The 20334-nt window shown below is 39.4% G+C and overlaps 1 protein-coding gene across 9 annotated transcripts in view; it reads right to left on the bottom strand.

The window, feature by feature from the left end:
- Positions 1-20334, bottom strand: part of LOC147035206 (ectonucleotide pyrophosphatase/phosphodiesterase family member 3-like) — a 123271-nt gene that overhangs the window by 12821 nt on the left and 90116 nt on the right. For all 9 annotated transcript variants that reach the window (XM_085895371.1, XM_085895330.1, XM_085895321.1 and 6 more), the window contains 6 exons: positions 18125-18252; positions 13947-14016; positions 13721-13808; positions 8447-8616; positions 2825-2873; positions 391-545 (listed from right to left, as the gene is read on the bottom strand). In XM_085895371.1, the coding sequence (XP_085751497.1) occupies positions 391-545; positions 2825-2873; positions 8447-8616; positions 13721-13808; positions 13947-14016; positions 18125-18252 (660 nt within the window). The remainder of the gene's footprint in view (positions 1-390; positions 546-2824; positions 2874-8446; positions 8617-13720; positions 13809-13946; positions 14017-18124; positions 18253-20334) is intronic.

Raw genomic sequence — 20334 nt, 5'->3', positions numbered from 1 at the left:
CAAAACATAAACGAATCAGTCTGGCGGAGGTATGCACTCTACCAGGTGGTCGTTCTCATTGAAACATGTTTTCAGGAATGTTGGTGAGAACATTGGTTATTCTCTCCTCCAGTTCATCAAGGTTTTTTCGCTTCATGCTATAAACTTGGTCCTTGGCCGATGCCTACAGGACTACTGGGAGGCCACTCATGAACACCTCATCTCCATCTAAAATTGGGGATTGACTTATCATGCACCCTGTAGTTCTGTTGATAGAAATGATTAACTAAGGCTCTCTACCAAAAAACCCTAATGATTATCATAGCAGTCAGCTCCATCTTATAACATCTGTACTCATGCCTTTGTCATTGTCAATATCAACCACACCCCACCCAGCCACACCGAACTCACATGTTTGAATATGGTGTAGGAGACCCACAATGGAGCATTCGTATCCATCCGATATGCAGAGATGAAGGAGTGTTGCATCAGGAGGCACCATTTGCCAGCTGGCTGCATGTTGATAGGACGCCCCAGCGGAAGATGTGTTGTCTCAGAAACATTTACTAACACAATAAACAACAACGTACAAAGAACAACATATTTTAGACAAAGAACAACAGCTTGGCGGCAAAAGTGCAAGCTTGCAATGATCTCATTTTTTTGAAGACCCTTGAATTTCCTTCCCTCTTGTCAGTTGGAATCAAATCATATCCGTAGTGGTCTCTGGCAACACCTTGTGGAAATCTTACTAAACCAAAGTCATTCAAGTCATGGAGATTAATTCCAGTTCATTCGTTGTGACCTACTTTCCAGTCTTTATGTGTTTTGAACAAAAAAACCCCACAAATGCACCCTTATGATAGCATCTGTGTCTTCTTCTTCTTCTTTCGGCTGCTCCCTTTAGGGGTTGCCACAGCGCATCATCCGTATGATCCGCATAGTGATTTGGCACATGTTTTACACCGGATGCCCTTCCTAACGCAACCCTGGTCACCTCTTACAACACAGGGATATGGTACACATATTTTAACGGGGGTATACACTGGCCCAGTACACTGGTACTCACTTCGCCGACCTCGGAAGGATGACAGGCTGAGTCAACCTCCTGGTGTGTATTAATTCAAGCAGCCAACGGGGCTTGAACTCGGGACCTTTTGGATCCCATGCCGCTGCCCTGACCACTGCGCCAACACCAGGCTATGATAGCATCTGTGTATGTTTCATAAAATTATCACACATGCATCTTTTCAAGACAAGTTTCAACCTCTTCATTATGTCTGGAAAATATGCTGAACCAGAAGTAACAAGAAAAAGAGCAATCAGTGATTGTAGATCCTCGCCATGACTTGTTTTGTGTGGTGTTTGTAAAGTTTTGTGTGGTGTTTGTGTGCTGGTGTGTTACGTATATCTATCTATATATTTCTAAAACTCTCATCTTGTGTGTGTATATGTGTATATGTATGCATATGTATGTTTGCGAAATACAGCCAAAACGGTACACGATAGTGCAAAAAGTTTAGGGCCACCTTACTCACCATTCACCTGCAGTGTGCAGTTTCAAGTTTCGTTCAAATTGGGCAATGAAAAAAAATTATTAAAAAATCAATTCCCGATTCAGTCAAGTACTCTTTGGGAGTATTTGATCAATGCAAACAACCTCAGCGGTTTAGTTCGCTGGAGCAATCTTTTTTTTTTTTTTCTTGAAATGATTTTTTTTTCATCAACCGCTGACACAACGGGAACCCAACGGGTTCACGGGTCGTCTAGTATGTTACTAAAACTCTCATCTTGTATGTATGTATGTATGTTCCCGAAATACAGCCAAAACAGTACACAATAGCGCAAAATTTTTAAGGGCCACCTTACTTGCCATTTGCCTGTAGTGTGCAGTATCAAATTTCGTTCAAATCGGGCAACAAAAAAAGTTATTAAAAATCAATTCCCGATTCAGTCAAGTTTTGGCATGACAATCCATAAAGCGCAATGACAAACCATGGAGAATGTGTTGATATACCTTGAGAAACCGGTTGGCCGAACGATGACTCCTGTGGTGAATGCTCAAATTTTCTTCAAGTTAAAATTTTACAACTAAATAATATTAAAATTTTGTGTCGTTTTTTTTTTTCATCAACCACTGTCACAATGGGAACCCAACGGGTTCATGAGTCATCTAGTAATTGATAAGCGATATAATTAGAACTGCCACTTTATAACTGCTGTAAGTGATTGCTATGTGCCAAGTTTCAATTTTTTCCTTGGTGCGGTTTCAGAGATAGAGGTCCAAAGTTTTTCTATTTTCCAACAAGGCTGCCACACCACGTGTCCTATGATGTCATAATTATCATTAAAACATTCTACATGAGTAGTCGTTCTTGTGGTGAAAATTTCGTCTCAATCCGACAAATGGATGCGGAGAAAAACACTAAAATTCTGTGTGGACAGACAGACAGACAGAGACAGAAAAACAAACAAACGGATCCAAATGCATTACCCTCTCCTCTGGCATGGGTAATAATTACATGTTATCGATTTAGATTTGAAAACTCAATGATGACAAATTGAGGGGAAAGCTGATAAGACACCTTTCAAAAGTGAAATAGGCACCTGAATAGATAAAACATGAACACTTCCTTTAACAATGGTCTGAGCTGAACTTCCAGCAACGATGTAAATAATATGAAAACAGCATATTAACATAATTTAACTCAAAAACATATTTATTTGCTCTGATTGAAACACAGAGATGAAGTCCTCAAATTTGTGTGCATTGGGTGAAAGTGTTTACACACAGTATATATTGTATGTGTTGTACACACAGTATAAATGAGTGTAAAGGACATACCTTCAGCATCAGATAAATTTAACTGCTGATTGAGTTGTTCCACTGCAGGCTGAAACATGAGAGGAAACAAGTTTAGAAAAGGGTTAAAAGTTAGTGATGAATACAATTCATTTGCATTCATATTACAATTACAAAGTAAATTGATCTTATATTTCAGATTTATGGTAGAAATATACATTAGACAGATATATAATTGACAATCTCTCTCAATTTTTCTAAAACGTATAGGTAATTAATTAATAAATCTATTTATAAACTTCACATCTGAAAGCAATAACCAATTATTCTGGGTTATTTTTATTTATGAATAGCAAAGGTACACTCCTCCTTCCCCTTCCCCTCCCTCATCCCAACGCTCCCGCTGCCTCCTCCCACCCTACCCCATTCAGGAATCCCACCCCTTCACCATGACAATTGGTGGCTCATGTGTTTATAAGTTATGATTTGTGAGAAAATTACTTTAAAACCCCAAGTAAGGCGTATCGTGGTAAAAATGTGATCCAATAAAGTTTTGTCAGAAGATTAACTTTGGGAACTCAGAGAAATGGCGTTGTCGATGCAATTTATCCCAAATTAGCAGAATGGGCTTTCGGGTGATAAAAACAATAATAAAATGTTGTTAATTAAAACTTGATATTAAAATAAATGCATCGTTATAAATCTGTAATGGAAAATGTACTCAAATATGGTATGATTTTATGTGCCTGATCATGTATCTATTTTAATTTTAATTTACATAATCATATCTTTCTGATAGCTGGTGTTGGCGCAGTGGTTAGGGCAGCGGCTTGGGATCCAAAAGGTCCTGAGTTCAAGCCCCGTTGGGCCACTGAATTAATACACCAGGGGGTTCACTCAGCCTGTCATCCTTCTGAGGTCGGCGAAATGAGTACCAGTGTACTGGGCCGGTGTATACCCCGGTTAAAATAGGTGTACCATATCCCTGTGTCGTAAGAGGCGACCAGGGTTGCGTCAGGAAGGGCATCCGGCGTAAAACATGTGCCAAATCACTATGTGGATCATACGGATGATCCGCTGTGGCGACCCCTAACGGGAGCAGCTGAAAGAAGAAGAAGATAATCATATCTTTCCTCTGCATTAAAAGATGATCAATCTGTCTAGCAAAGATGATCAAAACAGGTTGGCCTTTCAACTAAAACGAAAATCATTATTCAGTATAAAAGAATTGCCGATCATTTAAAAGCGATCTTGCTTTCGAAAGGGATTTTTATGAAAGGCATCGGCCATAGGGAATATGATTTCAGTACAACTGGAATGTTGGTCGAAGGAAATGTCCAGATGTATTCACTTCATTCTAATTGCTTCAAGATGGTATATTTCCCCAGTCTGTTAGAAGTGGACTGACTTTTAACCTACATACTATAGAAATCTATCAAAATACCCAAAAGGGTTGCAGTTTTGACATCAATCTATCATTCTGTGCATCATTCTGTGCCGGGAGAGAATCTACACATAGAGGTTTGAAATATATGCGACAATTCTACAACCAAATCAAGCTGGCGGCTGGACGAAGGTTGAAGATGAACTCCACCTGGGAATATCAAGACCTAACAAACTGTGGCGCCAGCGTTTGGAAATAAAAAATACTATATCACACAGGATTCAATATAAAGGACTTAACTCTATCATGTATTTCAGATATCTGGAGCAAGACTGTGTTCAGATCACTCCATATGCACAGATGTATTTGTTTATATGTTGAATAAATGTTCAAATGCACAGCATGACTTAAGAATTTCTTTGACAGCATCATAAACAAACAATATCTCATACACTTTTATTTAGAAGATAACATCGCTACAAGCTCCTAATGAAATTAAATAACATCCTAAATGAAAGCAGATCACAGAAAAAGGTGAAACAATGTGATCTCGTGTTATAAATAAATAAAAATCACAACAGATGACACCACTGTATGACACCGCAGATACCACTATTTGTACTTTGATCCATCGACCAGTTATTACAAAGGAGAATAGGGTGTATTTTTTGTTGTGATTAACAGTGACAGTGTGTGCAGAGTGAACTGCATACAGTAGCATGGGGTGGCTCAGGTGACTGAACGAACAAACACACACACGTACACGCACACTCACACACACACACACACACACACACACACACACACACACACACACGTACACGCACACTCACACACACACACACACACACACACACACACACACACACACACACACTTTTATTATTACTTTTTGCCCCTGAATTAATACTGTACCATAGTGTGGGACTGAATGAACACACACACACACACACACACACACACACACACACACACACACACACTCTTTTATTTTTTTGTCTGTGAATTAATGCTGTGACTTATAGTGAAGGGTGGCACATGTGACTGAATGGTGTACATAATACAGGTACCACGTCATTCACTTCACCTGGCAACGTTGCTCACTCGGCACTGCCGCATCAAAAAAAAACAGATGTGTGTGAACATTGTGGAGCCACACCACAGGTCTCTCTCAAAATACCATCTGTTGCTAGCAAATTCCACCCATTGCTCTACTGAATATGGAGAAGGAGGGATCCTCTTTGTCCTCTTCTCTTTTAGTTTAATGGCATTTTCAGAACCATGAGATTCTATATACGCCACATGCCCAGACATAGCAGAGGTGAATGAAGGAGCTTTTCGGCAATCTTTATAACACTATAATATGTGGATTTACCACTCTCTTTAAAAATTATCTCAGAACCACCTTGTAGAGTCGAGAATGCTTCTGGTTCAAATGGCCAAAAATGTTCAGCAGCTCCGACACACCAATCCCCACCTTTTCATACTTTGTAATAGACGCAATATGGTCTGTCATATGGAGGAAATTAATAAAACAGTTTGTTCAAACCAAGCAGCCTATACAGCACTCACCAAGTGACTTAAGCACTCAAGCAGGCACTTCAACGAAACAATTGAAGAATACTTAGTTCTCCTGATAACCTTAACATTGTCATGAATGTCAATTTGTATTTTATTTACAGAAACGACATCCGCTCTGATATAAAAAAAAACGCCAATTGCACCGCTTGCAGCTTTATCGCCATGTCTGACAAATATCGGTTGATAAGGACCAGCTGGCTTTGGCAAGCGATTAGCCATGTATTCAGCGATTTGTAGGTATGAAGAGCAGCGATCAATGATCAGCGATCAGCGATGTATATCATGATTCATAGGTATGAAGCTCTATCGTACAGAAACTGTTAGGACCTGTTCCAAAGCAAGGCATTTTTAGGAATCAAACTGGCAGCTAAGACACCGAGGAGGTGTAGTTCGACTGACCAAGGATTTAGCTTTAACCAAATACCAAGTTTTTATTCATGCACTCCCATGGAGTTATCTTACTGTGCATGCAAAGTTTTGTGCCCCGAGTTTTCATGGTTTTGAAGTTGTGGACGAAACACACACACACACACACACACACACACACACACACACACACACACACACACACACACACACACACACACACACACACACACACACACACACACACACACACACACACACACACACCGACTGACACAATGAGATTTATTAATGTCGATTAATTGTAAAAGATGTAATTGTCTCTTCAAGACCCATGGAAGAGCAAAGTTAAATTGACAGTGGGGTAGCAGGGCAACAATTGGGCACAAAAAGCAAGAGAAGAGACAGCAGGAAAGGAAGAGAGAATAGAGAATAGGAACAAACACTGACATCATCAACGAAGAGCATTGGCTGAGGTATGGTTAATGGGGAGAACAAAGATCATGAGTCTGGTAAGGGATGACATTCAGTGGCTGTGCACTACCCGCATGAAACCCTGGAGGGAACAGTGGGAAAGATCGGTCTTTGGAAAGTGGTTCCATAGATTCCATAGGAGTTGAGATGTGCAGTCAGTCTGGATTTTGGAAGTTTAACTGGAAGGGGGTTTACTGGAAGAACGTGTGCATCCTGGAGTTGCTGGAAAAGGTCTATGAACTGAGAGAAAAGAGCAGAGGGAGCAATGTTGAAGAAGAGGTGGTAAAAAGCAGTGACCACCGACCTGCCTGCAAAGTCATAAAAACAGACCCTGTGCTTTGGCCTCATCACAGGAGAGAATAATAATGTTGAGACCTTTATATTCCACAGAATCCAGGAGAGACAGATGTGATGCTGGGTTGCCAGCCTACAGGAGAGAGCAGTACTCCATTGAACAGCAATGTACAAAGTCTTTGTAGATGATGAGTAGCTCTGATTTTCCAAAGAAAGACATGGATGTATGATGGATGCTCAGGCTACAGCTGGCTTTGGAGGCCTGCTTTGCAATATTATTTCCTTGAATCAAAAGTTATTTTCAGTTTATGAACAATACTTTCTATTAACAATAACTTTTTAAAAGTAATAAATAAATAGTAATAAAATACGAATAAAGACAACAATTATTATTGTTGTCCATGAGGGTGTAAAGATAGATCATAAGTAGTACAGATCATTGTTGCTAAGCTGTCTGCTCCTGCATTGAAATCAAGGAAATCTGACCTCATGGAAATTATCTGATGTGGTTCTGAGAGGTGGCATTGGATTGGGGAACACAGACCCCATGTAAGACTGTTAAGCTGACTTCGATTTCCTTTATGGGTGTTAAAATATGTAAACAAGGAAGGGATGGTCACAATATTTGACAAATTGCATGGAATCTCGTGCTGAGTGCACATGAGCACAGAGGTAATTGTTTTAGGTAATTATTGTTTTAGTCTGTCTTGTTTTAATTTTTCTGCCTCCTTTTCAAACAAAAATGAAAATCATTCCAAACAAGAAACTTACTGTTATTAGAGACTTCACTTATTTGTCAAATATATTGCTTGGCGGTCAAACTTATATGTTAAATAAATGGTGGTGTAAAAGACGTAGTGTAAAAGTGGTGTAAAACCTTTATTTTCCTTCAATTTAACTATATACTCAGACACTGCAGAACACAAATCACTTTTTTGCCACTTCCAAAAACATCCAGTTTAACAGTACTTGGACAAAATATTATGCAATTTTATGCCATCTGCAACAATAAAATTTGCTGCTCGTGCTCTCATAGTTTGGGAATATCGAGATTCAGACAAAATTGCAGCTCATATAAAATATCAATTGTTCTCATATGTACAAAGCAAGAGTTGAAAAGACTTTTCCCATGTCCTTTGTCTCGAGACTGCACAGGGTAAAGTGTTCAATGAACTTTCTAGTTGCAAATGGATGCAGGAATGTACAGGGAACAACCATTGTTCAAAGAAAGATGTTGGGATGGTTTCACATGCTAATTTATTTTGACCATCCCGACCTTGTTTACATACTCTTCCATTAAAACAAAATGTTTTTATCACATGAATATGATAATCATGGGCCATTCATGTGCACCTGCTTTGGATGATTGTAATTAACATTTTGCCAATCTCCATCAGAAGAAGCTCTTCCACAATTGCTCTGGAAGCCTTTGAAATGTTTTTTTTTTTTAAATATAAAGTTATGTACCAATTTCCATTGTGCACAATTTGCAATTGACTTTTAATGTTTTTCATTCAGGATTTTTGTGAAATGTAAACTAAAAATGCATCTCTACATATTCTTACATCGTTGGGGGTTGAGCAGGAACAATTTTGGGAACTGTATGTAGTGAGTTGACATGATTCAGGATGGAGCAGCTCTTCAGGAAATTTTGGAATGTAAGAAGGTTTTCGCAGGAGGTGGTTAAGACTTCCATGAGTCCCATTATTAGGGGCACCGTCAATCTCCAGAATGTCTAATGCACACACAGTTCACTGCATGTTATGGGAATTCAGTATAAGCAAAGGTTGTGATGTAGCATTTATACACCGAAATTATGATGCATTTATCACACAAATGAAAAAAGTATGTTACATGAAATGGATGGATGTAAACTAATACAAATTTGCCTGCTTCATTTTTTATGTAATAAAATAATATATGTTATACGCAGGCAGCAATGTATGCGAACTGGGGTGCATTGTGAACATCCTGTATATCGAAGCTATTCTTGACCAAATATATTGCGCCAATATGTTACTAAAGTACAAACATATTGGCTCCAATAATGTTATGAATTATGATGCAAGTGCGAATGTGCCACAGGCTGCATACGAAGAAATGAATAAAATGTATTTCACCGTGAAATGTGACATTCACATTGATAAACCCTCCAGGAGTAAAAATGAAAATAAAATTTAATACATTGTGCACAATTCAGAAAAATATGATGAGATCAAATTACGATCCACAAACTGCTCAATTTTTGGAGCAATATTCCATTGCAATATAGGAAACCAAGATATACAGTATACAAGGGTGTTTCAAAAAGATTGACACAACTTTCACTTCCTGCCATTTCTTTGTATTTTTGACAGATACTGTTTTCCTTCAGAGGGTTTGGTGGTGTATTTGTTCCCTGGGATTTCTAGCTCAGTAGCTCAACTATGCCATTGACAGTGAAGCAGAAGGCAAAAATGGTGGCTCTGTGGTAGAAGACAAAATCAAATGTAGACATCTGCCGGAGGTTCTGCCAGGGAAACAACCTCAGAACATGTGATGGACCCACAAATTGTGCCATTCAACGTATTGTGAAACATTTTGAGCACAAAGATACAGTGCACAACCAAAGCAAGAGCAACAGTGGCAGGCCAGCATCAGAAATCCAGTCAAGTCAACATCGATGCCATGCAGGATTCTGCAGTGGACAGTCCGAAGAAGTCCCACCGGCGGTGCTCCCGAGAGCTAGGCATCCAACCAACTCACTGTTGTATCCTCAATGAGCAACTGAAGTGTTTCTCATACATTATCTCTATTAGGCATAAACTGGCCATCCAAGACCATCTCCACTCATGGCTCGCAGACTTCCTCTCCTGCCGCAGTCAACGTGTGGTCTGAAATGGAGTTCTTTCATCCCCTCTTCCTGTCCAGGTTGAAGTTCCTCAAGGCAGCGTTCTGGGCCCTGTTCTTTTTCTGGTTTTCATCAATGATGTCTCCGACTCTCTGGAAAATCCTCTAAATTTCTTTGCTGATGACTCCACCCTCTGCCGTACCATCTGTCATTCCTCAGACCGGCAAGCAGCAGCTTCTTCGCTCACTGCAGATCTGGGTAAAATCACAAACTGGTCCAACATGTGGAACATGTCTTTCAATCCTGACAAATCTCACACTCTCACTATGTCTCTCTGAAAGGACCATTTGGAGAAAACCTCCATCTACTTTCTCAACAATCCTCTGGAAGAAGTCCTTTCTTTCAAGCTTCTCGGCCTCACTATCTGCCATGGTCTTTCCTGGGAAAGCCACATTTCCATTGGGAAAGCATTAATTTCCAAGCATTAATTGGGAAATGCACATTTAATGCACAATTAAAATATTTATCTGAACATCATCCATGTCAGCCTCTGCCACGATGATATCAGAACAAGCTGATTCATCACAAGGTCTCAGATTGTTTAACCCCAATAGGGGCCACAAGAAAATGATATGACGCTATTTTTTAGGGAGGCGTGTACGGCGCATATTGACGGGCTTGATTGTACCTTACAAATAATTTTCATTTGCCTTTGATTATATTTTCCAGGGTCCCTCATCATGAGTAACATTCGATCCAAACAAAGCCAATGGAAATATGATGCAACCAACCCAGGCAGTATGTTTAATCAGCAGTGGCCCACGGGCCTAATGGCTTTGGCCCACACTATTTTTCAATGAGGCTCGAACCATACATGCTCACAGGCTTGATTAAACTTTACTAATAATTTTATTCGACATATGATTCGATTATCTGGGGTCCCTTATCGTGAGTAACATTAAAACCAAACAAAACCAATGGATATTTGAAACAACAAACCCGAGCAGTATGTAATCATCAGAGGCTCCAGGCTTAATGCCTTATAGGCTCACCAGAAACCAAGATGGTGGCCATATTCTTTTGTCTGGGTGCTATTGTGGGTAGATTCAAGCAACAAATGTGGGTGGGGTCCAGCAGATGTCTGACTAATGGATGCACATTTCAAAAATCGATTCCCAAGAAGAACTACAACAACAATAGCAACAACAACCATGCACAGCTCTTGTATACCTACGACTGCGCAGGTGAAAAACACTCAAGTAGGTTGCATAGTCTAAGGTAGCAATATTAGGAATACGTGTTAAAGCATCATCCTCACCCCCACCCCCCTCCTAAAGCCTGGGTGTCCCAATGCACCCCAGTCAATTGTATTTGGGATGTATTGGGGGAGAGGCATTATGTTCAAGTCGGAAGAAATATTCAAAAATACAGCATAGGCACTGCCAATTAGTGTGACTTCCCAGTTTGCAACGCTCTGAACCTGAACCTTGCCTGCTTGGCAAATATATTAGTTGGTGATGCCTAATTAGTTTATCCTCGCGAACACGAAGTGAAAAGTGGGGTTAATAAGCAAATGGTTCACTTTGTCTGTCTGTCTACGATCATCATTTTATGATTGAGGAACAACTTAATTTCAATTGAATGTTACAATTTGAGCATGAATCAGAACATTAATTGGAACACAAACCTGAAATTAAGCAGTACTTTAGTTCTGAATTTGGCAATTTATACAGAATCTCATCCCGATCGCGCAAGCACAGAGAGAATAAAGCTCAAATTTTTTTTGTCTTTCTGCCTGTTTGAAGTCATACAAGATTGAAAATCATTCCAAACAGGAAACTTACTTTGTCACAATGATGTCAAAAAGGACGCAAAAACAAGCATGAGGAATAATGTTACATGTTAAATTTCGGTGGTGTAAAAGACGCTGCATCAACAAGGGTAAATTTCCGAAAAAACAAGTTTTTATATAACCTTTAAAATCTTCATTCTATTTAAATTGAATTATATACTTAACCACGGAAGAACACATATAGCCTTTTTGTCACTTTCAAAAGCCTTCCATTTAGCAGTTCGTTTATTTGTTTGTTGGTGCCATCTTCTTCCCAGAAGGTTGACTGCCATGCATCTCCACCTCTGTCTATCCTGTGATGCCCTTCCACATTCTACATAAGTCAACTGTATTCATTCCATTATATCTGTCATCCATTTTCTCCTCTACCTCTCTCTCCTACATTTTGCATCAATTTTTCCCTCCAACAACTAACTCTCTGTTTAGCATCTCTTCTAATTGTGACCAAAATATTGTATCATTCTCTACTTGATGTTCTGCACTAATTTTCTCTTTTCTCCAGCCATTTCAATACTTTCTCATGAGTCTTCCTGTCTGTGTAAGAAATGTTGTAACAACCTCCCATACTGTATGTCCACATCTCAAATGCATTCAGTTTATCAAGTGTCTTTATTTTTTGTCCATGTCTCTGCTGCATATAATAAACAAAATGTAGCACCTCAACATTCTTTTCCTAAGATTCAGCTTCAGCTTCCTTGATGTTAACACAATCTTCATTCAAATAAAGCTGGTCTGGGCTATCTCAATTCTCCTTCGGATCTCACTATTATACATCTGTCATCTGTAAAAATCTTCCCAGGTTCAGTGAACCTTTTTACTTTTTCCAGGACTTGTCCAGACACTTCAATTTTCACTTCCAGAGTTAGGTCTGCTTAAGACCATTGTCTTTATCTTCTTCACATTCATTCTTAATCCATATTCCTCACCGACCTTGCTTTTCAACCGGCCGTGTTTTTAAATGCAACTGACTGTGCTTTGAAGCGCAACCAAACATACTTTTAAGGGCAACCAACAGTACTTTTAAGCACAACAAACCACACTTTTAAGCTCAACAAACCACACTTTTTAGCTCAACAAACTGTGCTTTTAAGCTCAACAAACCACACTTTTAAGCTCATCAAACTGTGCTTTTAAGCTCAACAAACTGTGCTGTTAAGCTCAACAAACTGTGCTTTTAAGCTCAACAAACCACACTTTTAAGCTGAACAAACTGTGCTTTAAAGTACAACCAACCTTGCTTTTAAGTGCAACCAACTGTGTTTTTGATGTCAAAAAGAAAGATGTCAGGCCAACCAACCGTGCTTTTAAATGCAACCTACTGTGCTTATATTCACAATGAACCATGCTTATATTCGCAACCAACCATGACCCGCACTTTTAAACGTGATGACCCACACTTTTAAGCGTGATGACCCGCACTTTTAAGCGTGATGACCCGCACTTTTAAGCGTGATGACCCGCACTTTTAAGCGTGATGACCCGCACTTTTAAGCGTGATGACCCGCACTTTTAAGCATGATGAAACGCACTTTTGAGCGTGATGACCTGCACTTTTAAGCGCGATCAACTGTGCTTCTAAGCGTGACCAACTGTGCTTTTAAGTGCCACCAACCGTGCTTTTTAGTGCCACCAACCGTGCTTTTAAGCACCATAAACCGTGTTTTTAAGTGCCATAAACTGTGCTTTTAAGTGCCACCAACCGTGCTTTTAAGCACCATAAACCGTGCTTTTAAGCACAACCAACTTTTTAACTTTTAAGTGCAACCAATGGTTCTTTTTAGTGCACATTTACAGAGCAAAACTGCAACCACGACACTACCCATTTACAAAGCGACACTGCAGAATAGCCATTTTCATAGTGCTTGTCGTGTTCTGACAGTGTGCTGCAGAGCACAAGTGGGCCAGGCATGTCAATGAGGAGTGGGACTCTTCGACGACGCTGCTGTTTCCCTCCCCCATGACATGAATTTGGACTCTCCCTTATTTTCTCGCTTGAGACCATTACTTCCTCTGTCCCAAATGAACGACAAGTAAACCGAGTTTGATGAAACTGGTCTATCTACATTAACCTTGTAGCATAAACTCTCATGTGATTGTGTGTGCACAATTTGAGCACGAGTTTCCCTGACTTGATATTTGACCAAATGTAGAAATTACCACACATAAGATTGTAGAGTTCAATATTCTCAAACGGCTCAACCTCCGTCTTGTCCTTGAATTTGGGTCCATATGAGATGAAAAGCGCCTGAACATAAGGACAGAACGATAAACAGGAAGTTAGTTTCCATTAATAGCAATAATATCAACTTTACCACCATCAGACAAGGGACTATACATTGACTATCTTCCAAAAATATTCCAAAAAATCAAATGAAGATATTACTGTCATGCTCTTGAATTCATTGTCGTATCCATGATTCCCTCCGGTGCAGTATTTTGACTGACTGAAATTCCTGAAATGGAATAAAAATGTTCAAAATGCAGTGAATACTCAAACCCAAATCGATGACAACCAAAACCTGATCCAACACAGAAAAGTTATTAAATAAGTGGGTATCAACACATACAGTGACTGCAGAAAGTATTCAGACCCATTGACTTTTTCACATTTTGCTGTGTCACAGCCTGAATTTAAAATTGATTAAATTGAGATTTTTTTTCTTATCACTGATCCACACAAAATACCCCATAATGTGAAAATGGAATTATGTTTTGTAGAAATCTTTACAAATCAATCAATAATGAAAATCTGAAACGTCTCGAGTCAATATGTATTCAACTCCCTGAGTGTCTGAATATCTTTATTTGTCTGAATATCTTCAACACATTTATTTGTCTGAATATCTTAATTGCTAAAATATTTAAATGATAAGGCATAAGGACAAAAATTGTTTAATTAAAATGTGCAGAGCTTGTGAGCTTGAAGATTAGTCGCCAAGGGATGAGAAGGAAGTGGGAGGGAGGATAAAATACCCCCAAAAATTGAGAAAAGGAAACGGAATGGAAGAGAATAAAAAGACGGGAACAAGAAAGAACAGCCTGCCAGAGAGCCTGAGTGAAATGCCAGACTCGACGGTGCTGAGGCAGTTCTCTAATCACAGCCAGAGAGATGTCCACTTTGACAAGGATGTGGTCAGAAGAACCGATTGAAGTGGAGGAAGAACAGCAGATATTTTTGGGGAAATTTGTCAAAAAGACAGAGAGAGACAGAGAGACAGAGAGACAGAGAGACAGAGAGACAGAGAGACAGAGAGACAGAGACAGAGACAGAGAGACAGAGACAGAGAGACAGAGACAGAGAGACAGAGACAGAGACAGAGAGACAGAGAGACAGAGAGACAGAGAGACAGAGAGAGAGAGAGAGAGAGAGAGAGAGAGAGAGAGAGAGAGAGAGAGAGAGAGAGAGAGAGAGAGAGAGAGAGAGAGAGAGAGAGAGAGACAGAGAGAGAGAACCATTGGTTGAGATCGGGGTTAGGAAGTTGACCGATTGAGTCAGTCTCAATGAGTCACAGAAGTCTTTTGCTGAGGTGCCATGACAGGTGAGAGAGGTACCCACAACTAGCCAACTGACATGATGTCAATTGAAGTCACTATAAAAGAGGAAGAGAGAGTTTGGAGGAGAGAATAGAAGTTGGTCAAAGTTTTTGGATAGTGAGTTGTAAATGGGGTCATCACTGTTTAGTGGATGGTACAGCACACATGTAAACATGAGGTGGGAGTGGAGAGGAAGCCATAGCCAGGGGTATTCCTGGGGGTGTTGGGGAGTGACGGCAGTGCATGGAGAGTGAGGAATAGAGTCTTTGATGAAGAGAGCAACTCCTCCACCAGGATGAGGCTTAGGTCTGTCATACCAGAGGAGGGAGTAGCCAGGGAGAGATACTACCGAGTCAGAGAGATCTTGAGGGAAGAAAGTTTCTGTTAGGCAGATTATGTCTGGTTTGTTAGTGGCAACCTGTTTTGAAAGATGTCAGGTTTGAGTGAAGGCCCCAGATATTTGAGGTCCACACTGTTAATGAAGAGGGAGGGGAAGAGGCTTTGGGTGCAGGGGAGGGGAGGGGAGGAGGCTTTCAATGCAGAGGAGGGAGGGAGGGGGAGGGTAGATTAAGGAATGAATTGCGGACGTAAGGAGAGTTGTTGAAAGATTGTGGGAAACTGCAGTAGAGCTCGGGAAAGGGACCGGATGAGGAGGAGAAAAGACTTTCTGGTGCTGGGTTGAGGTACAGTGGGGAGTAATAAGAGAGGTGGCAGTAGGCAGTTGAGGAATGGAGGTGGAGTGATGAGATGGAGGAGAGAGTTCAGGGGAAGGAGGCAGCTTTCTGGATGTGATGGGGGCAACTTTGAGAAGGGTGAGTGAGGGCGGTGAATGGACAGAGAAGGGTGGGTGGAGAGAGTTGATGGAGAAAGGTGAGGTTAGAGTTTTTGAGAAAGGTAAGAAGGAAGCTTGGAGAAGAGTGTGACGGTTGCTTTGAGAGGGAGGGTGAGAGTGGTGAATTGGCACAGAAGTTGGAAAAAAAGGAATGGTTGATAGAAAGAAAACAAGCAAAGCAAACTGGGGTTTTCGATTTTTTTTAGTTCGGAAATGCAATTAAAGACGTTTCTTGATCAATGCAATGAAGGCGAATTAAGAGAATGGAGAGAAGAAACGTTGTAACAGTTGGATTTTTTCGACAAGGTATGAAGGAAAGGTCGAATTGAGAGCAGTCTGTTTAAATAGCAGAAGAGTAGTGAATTATGATACAGTAAAGAGTACCACATGTGTGGAAGAGGAAGATGAAGCATTATAAGAGATCGTTTTTATTATCATCATTATTATGAATATTATTATTATTATTATTATTATTATTATTACTTGTTTGATAAAGATTGCATAAGATTAGGTGAAGGAAAGGTTGAAGAAAAAATATTGTGAGGTAAACGGTGAATTTGGATGGCTAAACGAAGAGGGTTAGGGTTAGGTCACTTTCACTGAATATTTCAGGTCACTGAATTCAACCACCAATTATTTTCGAGGTCAACATAGGCCAAAAGGACAACATAGGTCAAATTTCTAAAATTGTCAATTTTCATCTGATTGACTTGAAATTTGAAGAGGAGTTGCATATTTGGTCGTTGAATTCAACCACTAATTATTTTTGAGGTCAAATTTGTTTTATGGGTTTTGCAAGTGTCGTGCTCTGCATGATGCATTCTTCTTAGTTGTTTGTTTGTCTGTGTGCAGCATATCTCAAAAGTTGTGGACAGATCCAGAATAAATTTTGTGGACAGTTTGGGTGTGTGACAAGGCCGAATTGATTAGATTTTGGTGAAAATCCAGATCCGGATCTGGCTACTAGAAGTTTTAAAGTGATTCTTCACCATTGAGAGATCGGGCCAAAAACGATATGTGGGACAATATCTCAAAAAAGTTGCAGACGAATTCGGACAAAACTTGGTGGACATTTTGGTTGTGTGTGGCAAGGAAGAATTGATTTGATTTTGGTGAAGATCCAAATCTGGATCCGGATCTGAAAATTTTTTAAGTGATTCTTTACCATTGGGAGATAGGGCTAAACTAAAATATCGTCACCCTCATAACAAAAGTGCCTTAGTCATTTTATTTGTTGATGAAGCTTCTGCACTTTTGTTATGAGGGTAACGATATAGCACAATATCTCAAAAAGTTGTTGACTGATTCGGATGAAACTTGGTGGACAGTTTGGGTGTATGGCAAGCACGAATTGATTCGATTTTCGAGAAAAACCGGATCCGGATCTGGATACGAGAATTATTTAATTTTTAAAGTGATTCTTCACCATTGAGAGATGGGATCAAAAAAGACATATAGCATGACATTCCAAAGATGTAATGGGCCTGATATATTCTCGTGGATCAGGCATTGCTTGGCGGAGGTGTGCGTTCTACCGATTGCCCTTATAGTTTTTGGATGCTCTCGTTTACAGACATTTACAGACAGCTTTGTGATTTTTCTGGAATTGTGACTTCAAATTACATCATTATGCAAAAGTTCTGACTGACCAATAAGAGACACTTACCACACACATACACTCACCCTATTTAGGCATGCTTTATTCAGTTTATGAGGATTTTTTGTGGGTAGAATTGTAATAGCTGACACACTGATTTGTAGTAGTGAGCGGTTCTATGTCTTTCACAGCAAAACTAAAAGCCAGAAGTAACTATTTCAACTGTAATATCTTACTGAACATTTACAGACACTAAATACAAACCACAACATTCGCTGTTTCATAAGCAATAACCTTTTATAAGTTAACTTTCAGGATCATATATCCTTTACAAAAATTTAAACCAATATCTAAGAAGTGCTTTTACCAAACTTTACACTCCTCATTACCTTGCCACCTGAAAAAGAATAAGAATAAAACAAATGAAAGCAATGGCAACCCTTTAAGATCCCTGAAAGGAATCACAAGCCATGAATGAAATTTGTGATTGTTAACTGATAATGAGCAAAAACAAAAAAAGAGGAAAGCAAAGGCAACCCTTTAAGATCCTCAAAAGGAATCACAAGCCACGAATGAAATACGTGATCATTGACCTTACTTTGACACCAGCCACTGCCGATCAACAATGAGCACAGCTTTGTCGATGCGGCGATTGGCAGCATTGTGCAAACGTTTAGGTTGATCACACTTTAAGTAAGGTTTGAAATGCTGGTTAGGATTAACACACTGCAAAGACATCAACAGTAACACAAGTTATCTCCACAGTGGGAGAAGCAAGCAAATTCACATGTAAAATGTTTCTTTCACATTAGTTCTGTAGATAATAATTTGAAAAATAAATTCTACTCCATGAATAAGTATTATATGAGTATATGCTGTACTCATGTGTTAGTTTTTTGTGCTTGCAATTTTCTAATGTTCAGATATACTTGATATTTTTATTTGTGAAATGCTGTAGTTACCTTTGCCACCGAAGGTGGGTAAAGGTTATGTTTTCACCCCTGTTTGTCTGTGAACAGGATATCTCAAAAAGTTGGAGATGGATTTGACCAAAACTTGATGGACAGTCGGGGTGTGTGACAAGGAAGAATTTATTCAATTGTGGAAAAGATCCAAATCTGGATCTGAGAATTTTAAAGTGATTCATCACCATTGAGTGATGGGGCTACAATGTTATGCAACATGATATCTCAAAACTTTATGGATGGATTCAGACGAAATGTGGTGGACAGGTATGGGGTATGAGAAGGACAAATCGATTCGATTTTGGTGAGGATCTGGATCTGTCGACAATAATTTTATTAACCTCCGCCATCGAAGATCGGAGGTTACTGTTTTCACCCCTTTCTGTTTGTTTGTTTGTTTGTTTGTTTGTGAACAGTATTACGGAAAAACTCGACGGATTTTGACGAAACTGGGTGGGGGGATTAGGTATGGTCCATGGATCATGCCATTAGATTTTGGACTTGGTCCAAAGTCCAATATGGCCGCTATGGCGGCCATTTTGAAAAAATATTTGAATTTTTTTTTTTTTTGCATTTCTACATGTTTTAAGTGATTTCCAACCCTCCCCCCCAAAAAAAAACAAATGTTAGAGAAAAAAAAATATTGCTACTTTTTTTTCAACAAAATTTCGATTTTCTTTTTTTGCATCTCTACATGTTATAAGTGATTTCCAACAAAAAACATGCCAAAATTATAATTGCGGCTGATTTTGGAACTTCAGGTGGATATACCCACGTAAAATCAATTTCTGTCTCAAGGAATCTTGTTATGATGAATGAATTGAGTATGTAAAAGTTAAAAGTAAAAGGGAAAGTTGCAAACTATAACTCTGTGAGCACTGTTGACATCAAATTGAATGAATAGGATATCAGGTTCACTTGAGTGACCTAGCAGTATTGGCGGCAGAGGTTTTGCACTCTACCGAGTGCTCCCCCTCTAGTTTATTAAGTGATTCTTCACCATTGAGAGATGGGGCCAAAAATGAGATATAGCTTGATATTTTAAAACATTGTTGATGAGTTACAATGACAAAACGATGTGGATGAGTTTTTAGGTGACAAGAATAAGCCGATTCGACTTTAGTTCAGTTACAGATCCAGATCCAGCCTATCAGTCGGATACAAAATGTAAACCGTTCAGCTTGGCGGAGGTAAGCATTCTATCAAGTGTCATTCTAGTTTTCAGTGAGAAGAGGAGTATCAAGCTTTGACTCCCATGGACATGATTACCAAAGCTCTGACAAATACAAAAGGTTAATAAGAAAAAGAGCAATTAGAGATTGCAGACCCTTGCCAGGACTTCTTTTGTGTGGCGTTGGTGTACTGGTGTGTTGCGTAATTAATAAGAGACAATTAGACCTGCCACTTTATAACAGCTGGCAGTGATGACTGGGTACCAAGATTTCGTGCTTTAATGCAACCGCACTTTTATCGGACACCTTACGCTAACCCATGACGTTTTTTTATTTATTACTATTATCCAATTTAATTTAGTACTTTATTAAAATAAATTCCATTCAAATCACATCGAAGACCAAATCAGAACTGTCCTGCATTTGGAATAATCAGAAGGAACCCAAACAAGCAAAAAGCAAAGATGACATCATCAGGAGGAACCTGGATAGGATTCGCATTTCAGCTGCTACTCCTCCACCCTCAAAACCATCCAGGCACAGCCAAGTGAACCTTATTCAAAAAAAAAAAAAAAAGAACCCATATCAAAAAAATTAATAACTCTGGCTGCCAGACCATGCGTCTGATCAAGATGAAAATCAAAACTTGTATTCAACATCAATACAAGATC

Source organism: Eptatretus burgeri, chromosome 1, assembly GCF_056783735.1.
Source record: "Eptatretus burgeri isolate ZD-2024b chromosome 1, Ebu_testis_v1, whole genome shotgun sequence".
Taxonomy (NCBI): Eukaryota; Metazoa; Chordata; class Myxini; order Myxiniformes; family Myxinidae; genus Eptatretus; species Eptatretus burgeri.
The sequence above is the reverse complement of the archived record's forward strand: the minus strand, read 5'-3'. Positions and strand labels throughout refer to the sequence as shown.